Source organism: Armigeres subalbatus, chromosome 1 (assembly GCF_024139115.2).
Source record: "Armigeres subalbatus isolate Guangzhou_Male chromosome 1, GZ_Asu_2, whole genome shotgun sequence".
Lineage (NCBI taxonomy): Eukaryota > Metazoa > Arthropoda > Insecta > Diptera > Culicidae > Armigeres > Armigeres subalbatus.
Genome location: NC_085139.1, coordinates 96,416,554 through 96,433,010, shown reverse-complemented (window position 1 = coordinate 96,433,010; position 16,457 = coordinate 96,416,554). Strand labels below are relative to the sequence as shown.

At 42.2% G+C, this 16,457-nt stretch overlaps 2 protein-coding genes across 5 annotated transcripts in view; one reads left to right on the top strand and one right to left on the bottom strand.

Moving 5' to 3' along the window:
- LOC134203207 (ATP-binding cassette sub-family G member 8) overlaps positions 1-8,577 on the bottom strand; it is a 190,963-nt gene extending 182,386 nt beyond the window's left edge. For all 4 annotated transcript variants that reach the window (XM_062678101.1, XM_062678107.1, XM_062678095.1 and 1 more), the window contains exon 1: positions 7,210-8,577. The gene's annotated coding sequence lies outside the window, so the exon portion shown is untranslated. The remainder of the gene's footprint in view (positions 1-7,209) is intronic.
- Positions 8,578-9,457: 880 nt separating this feature from the next.
- LOC134225780 (ATP-binding cassette sub-family G member 5) overlaps positions 9,458-16,457 on the top strand; it is a 77,517-nt gene continuing 70,517 nt past the window's right edge. Inside the window, exons 1-3 of the mRNA XM_062706172.1 lie at positions 9,458-9,766; positions 10,018-10,616; positions 10,671-10,814. Coding sequence (XP_062562156.1) covers positions 9,713-9,766; positions 10,018-10,616; positions 10,671-10,814 — 797 coding nt within the window. The 5' untranslated portion in view covers positions 9,458-9,712. The remainder of the gene's footprint in view (positions 9,767-10,017; positions 10,617-10,670; positions 10,815-16,457) is intronic.

The following is a 16,457-nucleotide window of genomic DNA, read 5'->3' as shown; positions in this document are numbered from 1 at the left end:
GGAAGGAGGCCTGAGGCCTCTTGGAAGGAGGCTTCTGAGCCTCTTGGAAGGAGGCCTGAGCCTCTTGGAAGGAGGCTTCCGAGCCTCTTGGAAGGAGGCCTGAGCCTCTTGGAAGGAGGCCTGAGCCTCTTGGAAGGAGGCTCTGAGCCTCTTGGAAGGAGGCCTGAGCCTCTTGGAAGGAGGCCTGAGCCTCTTGGAAGGAGGCTTCCGAGCCTCTTGGAAGGAGGCTTCTGAGCCTCTTGGAAGGAGGCTTCCTGAGCCTCTTGGAAGGAGGCCTGAGCTCTTGGAAGGAGGCTTCCAGGCCTCTTGGAAGGAGGCCTGAGCCTCTTGGAAGGAGGCTTCCGAGCCTCTTGGAAGGAGGCTTCCTGAGCCTCTTGGAAAGAGGCCTGAGCCTCTTGGAAGGAGGCTTCCGAGCTCTTGGAAGGAGGCTCTGAGCCTCTTGGAAGGAGGCTTCCTGAGGCCTCTTGGAAGGAGGCTTCCGAGCCTCTTGGAAGGAGGCTTCCGAGCCTCTTGGAAGGAGGCTTCCGAGCCTCTTGGAAGGAGGCTTCCGAGCCTCTTGGAAGGAGGCTTCCGAGCCTCTTGGAAGGAGGCTTCCGAGCCTCTTGGAAGGAGGCTTCCGAGCCTCTTAATATGAGGCTTCCGAGCCTCTTAATATGAGGCTTCCTAGTCTTTTAACCCTTATGCGGCCGACGGGGTACCCGTGTTCCTTTTTCAAATTCAAGTGGTGATATTTCAATGAATTTTTATAGCTGAAAGCTGAAACTCGGTGACATCTAAGAACTCCATAAAATGTAGCATCTGTGAGAAAATCACGTTGATACAGTGAGGAGGGACGTGGGGAGGGGCATCAGATTTTTTTTACCACGTGGATGGCCGACAGGGTACCCGTGTTCCCATAAATTGTTATTTTCATAACTTTAACAATTTTCAACCGATTTTGATAATTTTGACAGTTTAAGAAACAGAAACTCATATACTTTTTGCCCATTGTCAAGGTTTACAGTTTTTGTCCATGGTTATACAAGAAATCTTTGAAGTAAGGCTTAAGAGTCTACACACGTAACCGAAGGACTATCAACCAGTTTCAAATATATTACATGCTCATTGCGCTTCTTAGAATAGTCGGTGTTCACAGTATATATTCTGGTTCTCCATAAACCCCTGGAGTAAGGCCTCAGTCATCAAAAAATCCCTGGAATAAGATCTTATGGTCTGTTAACGTTACCAGAGGTCTATCGTGCAAATTCAAAACGGTACATGCTCTTTATGGTGCTTAGCATATAATGCTTTCACAGTATATGTTCCGAGTCATCCAATGACCTTTTCTTAAAACATGTTTGCATTCCAAGTAGTTCTTGTTGCTGTCATTGATTCCAGGTAGTCTACGAGCTCCATACAGTCAAGGTCTTCGCATCAATCTCCGTAATGCAGGCAGTTAACGAAGAATAAACAAGTTGCCAGACTTCTTCTTGGTATATGTTTGTATTCTAAGTAGTTCTTGTTGTTGACGTGGGCTCCAGGTAATATACGAACTCCATAGAGTCAAGATCTGTGGATCAACCTCAGTAACGGAGGCAGCTATTGAAGAATAAACAAGTTGTGTGACCCCTTCTTGGTATCTGTTTGTATTCCAGGTAATTCTTGTTGTTGTCATTGGTTCTAGGTAGTCTACAAACTCCATAAATTCAAGGTCTGTGGATCAACCTCCGTAATGGAGGCAGTTAATGAAGAATAAACAAGTTGTGTAGTTCCTATTGTTGTCGTGAGTTCCAGGTAGTCTACGAACTCCACACAGTCAAGGTCTTCGAATCAATCTCCGTAATGGAGGCAGTTATCGAAGAATAAACAAGTTGTGTGACCCCGTCTTGGCATATGTTTGTATTCCAAGTAGTTCTGGTTGTTGTCGGGGGCTCTAGGTAGTCTACGAACTTCATAGATTCAAGGTCAGTGGATCAACCTCCGTAATGGAGGCAGTTATTGAAGAATAAACATGTTTTGTGACCTCTTCTTGGCATATTTTTTGGTTTTTCATGTAGTTCTCGTTGTTTTAGTGAGTTCCAGGTAGTCTACGAACTCCATACAGTCAAGGTCTTTGGAAAAATCTACGTAATGAAGGCGTTTATCGAAAAATAAACAAGTTGCGTTACCCCTTCTTGGTATATGTTTGTATTTCTTGTAGTTCTTGTTGTTGTCGTGAGTTCCTGGTTGTCTACAAACTCCATACAGTTAAGATCTTCGGATCAATCTCCGTAATGGAGGCAGTTATCGAAGAATAAACAAGTTGCGTGACCCCTTCTTGGTATATGTGTGTATTCCAAGTAGTTCTTGTTGTTGTCGAGGACTCCAGGTAGTCTACGAACTCCATAGAGTCAAGGCTTGGGGATCGACCTCGGTAACGGAGGCAGCGTTTGAAAAATAACCAAGTTTTGAGACCCCTTCTTGATATATGTTTGTATTTCAAGTAGTACTTGTTGTTGTTGTTGGCTCCAGGTAGTCTACGAACTCCATAGATTCAAGGTCGGTGGATCAACCTCCGTAATCGAGGCAGTTATTGAAGAATAAACAAGTTGTGTGACCCCTTCTTGGTATATGTTTGTATTTCATGTAGTTCTTGTTGTTGTCGTGAGTTCCAGGTAGCCTACGAACTCCATACAGTCAAGATCTTCGGATCTATCTCCGTAATGGAGGCAGTTATCGAAGAATAAACAAGTAGCGTGACCCTTTCTTGGTATATGTGTGTATTCCAAGTAGTTCTTGTTGTTGTCGAGGACTCCAGGTAATCTACGAACTCCATAGAGTCAAGGTATGGGGTTCTACCTTGGTAACGGATGCAGTTATTGAAGAACAACTGGGAAGGACGGAAGGTAGCGATTTTCGTCCAATAACTTTTCCGAACTTAATCTATCACATGTTGTGCATATGCAAAATCGAGTTTCAGACATAGCAATTAATTTACAATCCGGCTGGCTCAATACCCGGAACATAGGCAATTAACTTTGAATGTACTGAACTCGAAAGGCGATCCCTCTTCGCTTATGTGGTCGGGTTGGGATCTGACGACCAACTGGCACAATCTCACACAACCCTACTTCATCGAGCGCCGTTGGTGATGAAGCAAGTGTGTAGAAGCCAGATAATACTAAATACTCATCCTACTTGGTTGGCATTGTACAAAAACATATATGAGAGAGTTAGTTCTGAGAATGTATCGCGAGAGTTCGGCTACATGCCCGGTGCTGTGAAACCTTGTTGTTGTTGGTTCCAGGTAGTATACAAACTCCATTCATATCCACAATATGAAGTTGTCTATTCTTTGGAAATGCAAAATGTAAATAAATTGGAACGATACAACTTCACGCCGAGAACGTGAGGGAAAAAACGGGCTAATATCGCAAAGATCATGTACCATATTAAAATTAGATTAAGGACACTCCTCACGGAATCCAAGTTTCAAAGTGCTCGCGTTTTCGGGGCACACCAATCGATACGGAGGCGGCGCACAACTGCCTTTTTTTTTATTTAGCTTTGCTGCGTCACAAAAATAACAGTTGTGCGTTACTTCCGTATCGAGTGGTGTGCCCCCGAAAATGCGAGCACTTTAAAACTTGGATTCCGTAAGGAGTGACTCTAAAGACCCTCTAGATATTCGTGTAAGCCTAGAAGTCTTACTCCATAAATTTCTAGGATGACCATTAGCATATGCCATGAACGCATTTTATTCTAGAACCCCAAAGGCATGTACCAAATTTAAAACAAGCTCTGGTGTAGATCCTAATGCCTTACTCCAGGGTTTTCTTGGATGACCATGAACATTTGAAATGGGTGCATTCTATACTATGGGGCCCTCCTTAGCCGTGCGGTAAGACGCGCGGCTACAAAGCAAGACCATGCTGAGGGTGGCTGGGTTCGATTCCCGGTGCCGGTCTAGGCAATTTTCGGATTGGAAATTGTCTCGACTTCCCTGGGCATAAAAGTATCATCGTGCTAGCCTCATGATATACGAATGCAAAAAAAATGGTAACCTGGCTTAGAAACCTCGCAGTTAATAACTGTGGAAGTGCTTAGCGAACACTAAGCTGCGAGGCGGCTCTGTCCCAGTGTGGGGATGTAATGCCAATAAGAAGAAGAAGAAACATTCTATCCTACGTACCATAAAAGGCATGTATAAATATTCAAATAGGCCGAAAGAGCTCTGGTTACGCGTGAAGATCCTGAGGATTGTTCAAGTGCAATGAAAGCGGTATATTCTATGTACCACAAAGGGCATATGCCACTTTTGAAACAATCCCAAAGGTATCTGGTTACGTGTGAAGATCCTGAGGCCTATTCTAACATTTTCTTGGAAGACCATAAACATATGCAATGGATGTATTCTATTCTATGTACCACAAAGGGTATGTACCACTTTTGAAACAAGCCAAAAGATCTCTGGGTACCCATGCAGATTTAAAGGCCTATTCCAGGGTTTTCTTGGATGACCATGAACCTATGCAATGGACGCAATCTATTCTATGTACCACAAAGGGCATGTAACACTTTTGAAAAAATCTGATAGATCTTTGGTTACGCGTGTAGATCTTAAGGCCTTTTCCAGGGTTTTCTTGGAGGACCATGAACATATGCAATAAAGGCGTTCTATTCTATGTACCACAAAGGGCATGTACCAGTTTTGAAACAATCTAAAAGATCTCTGGTTACGCGTGTAGACCTGAAGGCTTTTTCCAGGGTTTTCTTGGATGACCATGAACATATGCAATGAAGGCACCAGAGGACTTATCCAAGAGATTTCTTCGATAGCGCAAAACATATGTAGTGATCACATTTGATTTCAAGATGCGCAAAAAGCGTGTACCGCTTTTGAGACAAGTCCGTAGACCCATGGTTATGAGTGTAGACCTTAAGGCTTTACTCCAGAGATTTCTTGGATGACTCGGAACATATACTGTGAACGCATTCTATGCTAAGTACCACAAAGAGCATGTACCGTATTTGAATTTGCATAATAGGCCTTTGGTTACGCGAGTAGATCTTTAGGCTTTACTCCAGAGATTTCTCGGATGACTAAGACCTCATTTCAGGGATTTTTGCATTACCCGAAGCATATATTGTGAACACCTTCAATTCTAAGAAGCGCAAAGAGCTTGTAGCATATTTGAAACTGGTTGAATGGCCTTTGGTTACGCGTGTAGACTCTTAAGCCTTACTTCAAAGATTTATTGAATAACCATGGGCATAAGCTGTAAACCTTGACAAAGGGCAAAAAGTATATGAGTTTCTGTTTCCAAAACTGTCAAAATTATCCAAATCGGTTGAAAATTGTTGAAGTTATGATAATATCAATTTAGTGGAACACGGGTACCCTGTCGGCCATCCACGTGTGTTTTTTTTGTTGGCCGCATAAGGGTTAAAATAAGGCTTACTACCCTCTAGAAAGGAAGCTTCTTAACTTCTTGAGAGGAGTGTTCCGAGCCTCTTGAAAGCCTCTTGGAAAAATGCTTCCGATTCTTTTGAAAGTACGCTTCCAAGCCTTTTAAAAAAAAGCGTTCCGAACCTATCGAAGGGAGGTTTCGAAGCCCCTTGAAAGGGTGCTTCCAAACCACTTGAAAGGAGGTTTCCGAATATCTTTATAAGAGGTTCCCAAGCTCTTTGAAAGAAGGCTTCCAAGCAAGCTCTCAAGCCTATTGAAAGAAGTCTTCCAAGCCTATTTAAAGAAGTATTCCAAGCCTATTGAAAAAAGTCTTCCAAGCCTCTTAAAAGAAGTCTTCTAAGCCTTTCGGAAAGAGGCTGACGAGTCTCTTGGATGGCGGCTTTTGAGAGGAGAGGAGGCTTCTGAGTATTTTAAAAGTGCGCTTCTGACTCTATTTAAAGTAAGCTTTCGAGCCTCTAGGAAGAAGAATTTCGAGCCTTTTCAAGGGAAGATTCCAAGCCTCTTAAAATGAGGCCTCCAAGCCTCTTCAACGGAGCCTTTGGAGCCTTCAGCCATCAAAGCTCTTTAAAATAAGAAGAAATAAAAAAGTAGGAAATTCAAAGAAAAAAGCTTGAAAAAAAGCCTTTTGAAAGAAGTGATCCTGGCGTCTTGAAAAAAGGCTTGCGGGCCTCTTGAAAGAAGACTTCCAAGCTTCTTGAAAGTTGGCTTCCAAGCTTCTTAAAAGGAGGCTTTCGAGCCTCTTGAAAGGATTCCGGGTCTCTTGAAAAGAGACCTCTTGAAAGGAGGCTTCCGAACCTCTTGAAAGGAATCTTCCGAGCCTCTTGAAATGAGTCCTCCGAGCTGCTCAAAGAGGCTTCCGAGGAAGGAGCCTACTAATCCTCTTGCAGCGAAACAGCTGAGTTTAAAAAAAAAAGCTTGTGTCTTCCAACTGGATGTTTCGAACCTGTAGACTCAAGATTTTAGTTCAGAAGCATATTCGTAACATCTTATTCAAAACTAGCGAAAGAAACACAGCACCGCAGATCAATTTCCGTGCGATTGTTTTACTTTCCGCAACAGAAGCATAGGTACTAGAATGCTAATGGCGCTGTGAACATTAAACATGTTTTCACAATACTGACTTCAATATGTTCATTATGGCCGTTAGTTGTGTGTCATGTTGTAGAGAATGTTTTGTTTTGTCAACCACATTAGTTTGACACTTTGAAGACCGGTACTGTGGCTGCCAGGTCGCGGCAAACTAGATGTTGGTCACGTGATTTGGAGCGACATTAGCAATCTTATACTTTTGAATCAACTTCCTCAACAGCTGACCCAAAATTGTATTTTAATCATTTTTCACCTTTCCCCGTTAAAACCAGCCACTTTTTGTATATACAAACATTGCGGACCCCAAAACGAATTGATTAGGGAAAAAATCTTGCCCACCCGTTCGTGAGGTAAATCGTAAGGAAGGAAATTTCAACTCAAGATTTTGTTGCAATCAGGTAGATTGCATAGAAGAATTTATTAAAAAGGAACTTTATTAAAAAGTTTTGATTAAAATCATCCGCCATTACGCATGTTTGTCCGAGGTATCCCCTGAGCCCGGCGAAGGTACCCCCAGGTGCTCCAGGTTGAGAATGAGCTGGAGTACAGTCTTTAAACTTATTTCATTGTTTACCTCTCCTTGTATTCTTTATTAATGTATAGATTATGGGAAAATGATCTCTGTTCGAAAAATTCGAAGCATCCCTAGTCACACTCAACCCTTTCAACGCCATCAAAATTAGATCACTCACCTGCAAGACGATGTGTTTCTGTTGTTGTTGTGTTTTTTTTTTCGTATTGCTGTCTACACTAGGATTCGTCTGTTTTGTCTCCTCACTTGTTAATGCTTCATGTATTTTCCGATTGGAAAATTCATAAAAGGATTTCTTCAGCTACAGGAATTGCGTTTCCAGTTTTCTTCATCTGCGCACTGCCTCAGTGTTTAACCTATAGGCTTCTTCCCGTTCACATATGATTCCCGATTATTTCTTCCTATGAGAACGTCGTTTCCACTTTCCTCGAATTCACCTGCAATTCGTCACTTGCTGTTGCGAAATCACGACACTTTATTTCCAGTTAGGAAACACGAGAAAACAAACAGCACCATCCATCAAGGTAGGCCCTTTCGGGGTCAATCAATTTCGAAGCTTCGCTGGTTGCCAGGTCACTCAACCGAGACGGAGTCGTCCGTCGCCTACTTTTTTTTCTTGTCTCTTCTCCTGCTGCTGTTGTGGCGAAAGAATTTGTCTTCAAGGCGTAGCGACGAACCTCGTTGGTGTTCTTCGCTTGCAAGTCGATTCACCAACACAGTTGCGGCTCTCGGCCTCTATCTCTCTTTCGTGGGCACTAGCGGGCCTGAAAAAACAAGATTGGTCAAGAGGAATTTCTTCACTATCTTCCTTCGGGAACGTGAAATCAATTTGTGGCTTTTGCGATCGTTCATTCGTTGCTCGCCCACTTCAATCGTTTGAACGATTTTTGTTGTTGCAGTTGTTTTGAGAAATGGCCGTATTTCCGCGGTTCTGTGTCGTTTTCCAACAAAAAATAGCAGTCATTCACTCTGAATTCCGTCACTACAAAACACTGGTTTTATGACCTCCAGATACCGGATACGTGTTGAATTAGCACTCAAAACTGCATTCTAAATCACTCGCATTATATTCGTTATCTGTTTTTGTTTTGGTGTCACCCACAATCATAAAAACAATGGATTTAACCTTCAATTTAAAACTTCATTCACGACTATCGTCAGCGCTCATTGGCAGCCAGTGTTTTCCATCATTCAGCACAAAAAAAAAAACCCGCACACACTCTCACCATGCACGAAAACTTCTCTCCGATTGACAGCAGCGGTGTTCTGATGGTGCAGCATACGCTGGCTGTTTTGCGAATCAGGAAAGATCCGTAATAGCGCGATTCTTCCAACTGCTTCGACGGTGAATCATTCTCTTATCGTAGCGAAAACGGGGCCTTCGTTTCACCTTTAAGATTGAAGAAGAAACGATCGGACAGAGGAATGGATAATCAGGGGGCGGGGGATCACTTTCTCAGAGACGCGGACGGCGATCCTCGAAGCAAACGAATGGGCCTTCTACGTCTGGCAGCGAAGCGGAATCTCTACTGACTGAACCACTGAAGTCAGCGAACGATCCGAGAGGGTGCCCAATGGGGATCGTGAATACGCGACTGACGATCGTTCTGCGGTCGCGTACTCAAAGAGAGGAGGTGTTGTTCGCGTTACTTTGGTGGTGATTGTGAGTAAGTTAACTTATGTTCGAAAAATGGCTCAGCTGGGTTAGTTGTGGAAGATCAAATGAATTTGTCATGCTTTGTCATCACATAAAGGTACTTCGATATTTGAGTTGATTAAACAAGCTACTTAGTACGAATTAATGAAATAAAGATTTAATCCAAATCTCAAAGGATTTGTCTGAGAGTGAGTGTCATTTGATGTGAAAACTATGCAATGTTGCAAAGCTTGCCAATCTTTGCTTCAGTCAGTCTTCAGTCCATCAGGAACACCATAATAGTCAGTAGGGGATTTACTTTGGCATCACCCCTTATTACTATCTTCTACCTTTAATACTTAGACTTATTCCAAGCAAATGACATTATTTTTTGTACATTGCTTGTTCTTAAAACCAATCAGAATGAGGCCGAGTAATACATTTTTGAAAGGAATATAGGGTACAGATCTTCTCCCTGCATGTCCATGAACGATTTATACAGGTGAAATCTTCCCACGCCTGCTAGGGGGATTGATGATTTTGTCCATTACGTTGCACGGTAGTGCATCATCTGACTTCCACGCACATCTGTTCAAGTTGCATTCGGTTGTGCGCCAACTCCCATGTGTTGAGGGGCGCACACTTTTTCGAACCCATTTTCGAAAGCACGAAGCTCCCGGAGCCGCGAGAGAACTCCGCGGATCACCTGTGTGGTGTGCTCCGTCGATCGCGAGGCCCATTGATGCGATGGGCATTCGTGCTTCGTTAGTCGCGACCGATCCGCGTAGTGTGGCAGTGGTGTTCTTGAAGACTCGGAAGGTGACTCGCGTCTGCACGTTCAAGTGAAAAGTTTTATTCTCTTTTCGTCCGCGCGTGGATTCATTCAAACACACACACTCTCTCTCTCATCTGGTGAGAGAAAATTTTGCAGTGTTTTCCCTCGCATCCATCCACCTCGCTGCTGCAGCATTGTCTGGTTGGTGTGGTCCAGAAGACGGAACGCGATCGCCGACTAGCGGAACCGAAAATGATTGGCAGCGACTACGTGCTTGAAGCGCACAATATTTACCATACGACCGAGGTTGGTGTTTGGGTTGGTTGCATATTCGCGCAAAGTGACTTCATTTCGGATTGTTTATTAACATCTCTTCGGAACAAGGAACGTGATTCCGAATTGCAACAGTCATGCACTCTAACGTTCATCTACTCAGTGACTGAGTAGATGAAAGTTAGCGTGTGGGGGTTCGCGTCGTCCCGGCTCATTGAAGTCACCTTCGCACTACGCATGAAGTTGTCGGAAAACTGTAAACAATTGATCAATTTTCTTTTCAGGTCGACACCGGGGGGTGCTTCAATGGCGGTGCTCAATCGGCGTTGGTGCTTAAGGGGGTTCACCTAACAGTGCACAGTGGAGAAGTGATGGCCATTCTGGGCTCCAAGGGCAGCGGAAAGCGAGCCCTTCTAGACGTGATTGCTCGTCGCTCGGAGGGCTCTTCTCGGGGGCAGGTGCTGTTGAACGGTTCCCCGCTGACAAAGTCGCTGTTTCAGCAACGATGCGGCTACGTTACCCATTCGTGTGATTTTATCCCCGGGCTGACTGTGTCGCAAACGCTGAATTACACTCCCACCATTTTGGGAGGGTATTTAAAGAGCTCGAAGGTGCGTCAAGTTTTGGCGGATTTGGCACTGTCGCAGGTGTCCCACAAGAAGGTGGAAAACTTGAACATCAGCGAGAGAAGGCGTCTCGCCATCGGAGTGCAGCTAGTGAGGGATCCGGTAATGCTGCTGTTGGACGAGCCTACGCAAGGGTTGGATCCGTTGAGCGCCTATCTGTTGATCAGCATTCTTTCCAATTCGGCTAAGAAAACCGGATGTGGCATACTGCTGTCCATGGAGAAGCCACGGTCGGATGTGTTCCCGTTCTTGGATAGGTAGGAAGTTTTTCGCTAATGCTGAGAATAGCATTAAAACGAAGTTTATTTTAGGGCTTTGTTCCTGTGCTTGGGAGGTGCCGTCTATTCCGGAGGGACTCGTGCGATGTTGGAGTATTTCCATGGGATTGGCTTCCCGTGTCCCCAGCTGGAAAATCCTTTGATGTACTATCTTTGCTTATCAACTGTTGATCGCAGGTTAGTGGAAAAGCTATGCACTAATAGTGAAATGGATGAACACGCTCTTTGTTATGAATCTTAAGAAATAAGATAATTGTCCTATGTTTGTTGTTTATTACATTCAGTCGCAATTTTAAGTACGTTTCCATGCTTCTAGCGAAACCTTACATACTAAAAGTATGATGGTCCTTGTCACAAATATATCGATCGTCTTTCGAGTATCTTACGATGTTTTCGAGCTTTTAAACTCATACGCCTTAAACTACCATTAAATGATAGTGTGACATTGTTTTATTTTATAGTTCATGTTATTTTGCTAGTTTTGGGGACAGCAGAGACTATGTATAAGGGCTTGACGATTCATCTTCAGGCCATCTGCAAGTTGTGGTGCCTGCCTAGGATGTGGTGAGGTGCGACAGTGGGCTCTGTTAAACTTCTATAAAAAGCTGCATCTATCCGCAAGCAGGCTCCACCAAAGCGACCGAGTGCCGCTCAAAGTGCACAAGCCCAAGTCCTGGTGTTAGGTGGGACGATAAACAGACCTAACACGACGACTGGCCGCGGCCCTCCGACGAGACAGGAGGTTTTTCGCAGGCCCAATAGGCAACCGTTACGAACGACATAGAAGATAATATTGTCAGATTTTCTGGATATGATACACTGCGCGGCGTTTGTAGTGTTCCCAAATGGGTACTTGCACAAAATTTCACGCGGCGAATGACTGTCGAAAGGTACGGCCGCGCCAAACGATGCACCGCAATGCTATTCACCCATAAGAATCAAGTAAACGGGGTGCAAAAAGCGCGGTGGTACCTTTCATGAAGGGTTCGCCGCGTGTAATTTTGAGAAAATCAGGCAATACGACTCGATACAATCGGCAACGACCTAGGCGACGAATAAAGGATCACGATTGAAAGCAGGCATCGAGAGGGTACCTTCTACCAAAGCTGTGGCACCACCAACGAGCTGGGAACCGGCTTCATATAGTGTTGGGCAAGATGCGCCAACGCGTGATTGGGTGGCAGCTTATTTTTCGAATGTTTTCGAAACCTGGAATGCATGTGCTTTAACGCTTAATTAAGGCAAAAAAAGAGTAGCCTCAGAGTTTGAGGCCAAAATATTGAAGTTTAGGGGTTGCCCAAAGGCCTTTAATCCAATTTTTTAGACTTTCATAAAAAAAAATCATAGCTATGACAACTTTCATCCGATTTTCAATCTATTGTAATCAATCTCTTCAGATGAATTTATTTAAATTTATCAAAACTTTGTGGAACATCATATTTCTTGAAAACTGCTCAGACAAACTTCTTCTTTTTTAAGGAAAATCAGTTTTAAAAATGCTCTAACTTTGTCAAATATCAACCAAATCCGGATTATACCGCCTCCAAGAATTTTTGAGATTTTGACTATTGCAAAATATGTAAGGAAACTCACAGAGTCGTGGGCATTTCTAGATTTTCGTATGAAATCTGTAAAAAAGGATCTAGAACAGGTTGAAAATTCATTAAAATTACTGAAAGTTCTTTATTCATGGATATTATCCGCTCATACTCATTAAAGGAAGGACGGTTCAAAATGACCAATTAATTGCATATTTTCTTTATGATTTCTGTAACCTATAATCGAATATAACTGTAATATTTGGTTAAATTCAGAGGATTCGGATAACTCTCTTAATTAACGCCAAAGACCAATGCTTTGTCAACACCATATATTAAACCGTATATACTATAGTATTCTGTCTCCAACTGACAACCAGCACGTATCATAATCCCATGGCCAACTAAGGATACTGATACGATACTACAATAACCAATAAAATATTACCTAATACATATCTGGAATATTGAAGAAGTATAAAGAGCCATAGCGTGGACTCCCAGCGCCCTTGGCGAATCCGTTATTGAGCGCCCCTTACTTTTATGCATGTTCAAAACAAATAGCATGATAAAAGCTAGGATATTTTTGAAATCAACTTTTTTTGCATGGTGGATTTGCTAAATGTTTGCTTTGTGAATTGCTTAACCTTCCAGGACTCGCTTCATCCTGGACCGCTCACGCAGTCCCGCCTGTGTTGTGAACGAGAAGCGTGCTTTTTTCGAACCTGTTGTACTTTTTACAACGGCGCGAGTCCCCGAAGGTTAAGCCTCTTTAACCTGCATATATTCCAATAAATCGAAAGTAAGGGTAATTGAAAAAGGCCAGAACTTTTCTAAAAATCCCATTTCTAAAAAAAAAGGTTTTCTGAAAGATTAAAATAAACATACGCAAAAAAAAACAGGATCCAGTAGTGCGTGTATCACTGATAAAAAAAAATCTAGACTTCCTTGTTGTGAATTCATGCATTAGTGAAGCGGTTCTCAACCTGGGGTACATGTACCCCTGGGGGTACCTTCACTGCCCCTAGGGGGTACCTCGGGCAAAAATGCATAATGGCGGACGTATTTCAGTTCCAATCGGAGCTTATTGAAAAAGTTTTGATAATTGTGTATATTTTATTTCAAAACTTTGTCTTGTACATAATATGCATGACGATCAGTAAATCAAAGCCAATTGAACCCTGCCCTCCTAAACCAGAACAACGTATGAAGGGTTGCTGAACGAAAAAAAACAATCGGACAAAAAGCAAATTAAAAAAATATTTATTGCAATCTACCTGATCTAAACAAAATGTTGACAAATATGTTAGAAACATGGTTTTGAACTAAAATCTAGAATCTAAAGGTTAGGAAGCCTCCGTTTGAGAGGCATGAAGGTTTTTTTTACAGAAAAGCTCAGTTACTTTGTGGCGAGAGAATGAGAAGCATTCTTCTACGCTTCTCGGAAGCCTTCTTCAGAGCAGCTCGAATGCCTCCTTTCAAGATGTTCAGAAGCCTTCTCAATCAACACAAGATTGTATATAATGCCGAATAAGATGCTAAAGTGGAGGCGATATAGGTACTTCCCCATACAACATGTACGTATATCGTCTCCCCTCTAGCATCTTATGCTGCATCATATATGATTTTGTGTTGACTGGGTTCTTTCAAACGGTTCGGAAGCCTCCTTTCAAGAGGCCTTTGTCAAAAATCTCTGAAGGATTCTTTCAAGAGGGTCGGAAGCCTTTTTCAAAAAACTTGGAAGCCTTCATTCAAGAGGCTCGGAAAGTTCTTTTCAAAGGGCTCTTTTCAAGAGGCTCGGAAGCCTCCATTGAAGAGGCTCGGAAGCCTTCTTTCAAGAGGCTTGGAAGCCTCCTCTCAAGAAGCTCGAAAACCTTCTTTCAAAAGGCTTGAAAGTCTCCTTTCAAGAGGCCTGGAAGCCTCGTTTTAAGCAGTCCGGAAGCCTACTTTCAAGAGCCTCGGATACCTCCCTTCAAGAGGCTCGGAACTCTTCTTCCAAGTGGGTTGGAAGCATACTTTCAAGAGGTTCAGAAGCATCCTTTAAAAATGCATAGGAAGCCTGCTTTTAAGTAGCTCAAAAGCCACCATTCAAGATGCTCGAAAGCCTCTTTACAAGGGGCTCAGAAGCCTCTTATCAAGAGGTGCGGAAGCATACTTTCAGAAGCAGCTTTCAAAAGGCCGGAAGCCTCCTTTTAAGAGGGCTAGAAGCCTTCTTTCAAAAAGCTCAGAAGGCTCTTTTTAAGAGGCTCAAAAGCCTATTTTTAAGTGAATCGGAAGCCTCCCTTCAAGAGGCTCGGAATTCTTCTTTCAAGAAGCTTGGAAGCATACTTTCAAGAGGGTCAGAAGCGTCCTTTCAAGATGCAAAAGAAGCCTCCTTTTAAGAAGGTCACAAGCCTTCTTTCAAAAAGTTCGGAAGGCTCTATTTAAGATGCTCGAAAGAAGCTCGTAATTCTTCTTTCAAGAGGGTTGGAAGCATACTTTTAAAAGGCTCAGAAGCGTCCTTTCAAGATGCAAAAGAATCATCTTTTTAAGCGGCTAGAAAGCGTGTCTACAAGAGGCTTAGAAGCCTATTATCAAGAGCTGCGGAAGCCTACTTTCAAGAGATTAAGAAGCTTCTTTTTGTAGGCTAGGAAGCCTGCCTTCAAAAGGCTCGGAATTATTCTTTCAAGAGGCTTGGAAGCCTACTTCCAAGAGGGGGTACCTCAATTAATGCAAAAGTTTGAAGGGGTACCTCTCAAGAAAAAGGTTGAGAACCGCTGCATTAGTGGATCTAACTAGTCCAATTCACCTTCATCACTTAAGTTGCCGGTCTGTGGATGGGTCACTATCGGACGTAGTCGCCATTGGCGTAAATAAGGGGGGGCCGGAGGGGGCCTGGCCCCCTCCAGACCTACTTGTGCCCCCCCCCTGAAAATTTTGAAAAGTAATTCCAACTTACTCAGCTTTTATTTCATTTACATATTTCCTACATATTTCTTAATTTTGATTATGAATTTTATAAACATATTTTTTGTTGCGTTATCACATCTATGACCATTTGTTCAGCAAAGCATCGAAATATTTAAGTTGGACCCCCGAGAACATTTTCTCGATTTTTAAGCTAAAATCAATGCCGCTTCTAATTCAGTTGCTAGCCTAAAATAATAAATTTGTTCTGCATTTGTTTGACTAGTATCCTGGTCCCAGAAACATAAAAACATAATTGTATTAAGATATAAATATTTCTGTTCTATTAAACTACCATCCGCTTCAAAAAAGACTGAAGCAACTACATCAAAATGAGCACATGTACGAAAATCTTCGAGTTATTCGCAAGGTATGCCGCAAAACAGTTGATCAAATTCCTATGGAGCTTTTTGCTCTCGCTATATAATTCTGGCACAGAAAGATATAAAATTATAAAACTTAAGAATCTTTGTTACAATGATAGAAAAATCAACAACGCATTCCATTGAAAGTATTAGGACAAAACTTAGGCAACCATCGCACTCACAACAAAGATTGCATTAAAGAAATATTTTTATAATCCTCAAAAGATCTTGTTCCATTTATTTTTTTGGCGATTTCATAAGGATCATCGGAAAACTCTTTTGTGCCTGCTTTAGTTGGAATTTGTTTTTTAGGATAAAAAAAAATAGATTTAGAAACCAGTTCGTATCAGAAAACATTTCCTTTGCAGCACAATTCAGATCAATTTGGGTGTTTCTCAAGTCTCTTTGATTTTTGCAGAGAAATCTCTCAACTATTCAGAAAACCATAATAAAGCCTCTTCCTAACGTCAGTAGCTACAAAAATTCTATGTTATTCTGGAATTTGATTTATGACTCATAATTTTATGACTCATGGAATTTATGACTCATAAAAAACACAGGATTCCAAATTTGTGTTCATCGGTACTTAACTATTTCAGCACATAGCATACATTTTGGAATTGCATGAATACTTATATTGATTATGACAAAATTTCGTGGAATTTATTCCACATCTAAAGAGTTTCAAAAATTTCAAGTTTCAAAAAAATCGAGATCTTTATGCATTAAGTAATCATGGAAATGCTTGAAAACTTTCAGAAATATACTCATATCGAATTTCATTTATAGACAATTCGAAGAAGATTCTTGAATCATAGATTACACACTTATCCACATTTAGTAACATAAAGAAGACAAGCTGACACAGACACAGCGTTTTGAAGCAATCACAGCATCATTGGAAATCAATTGTATTATTCGCGATTTTTTTTTATGTTAGTTCTAGGACGAATGAGCGATAAACTTAGTCA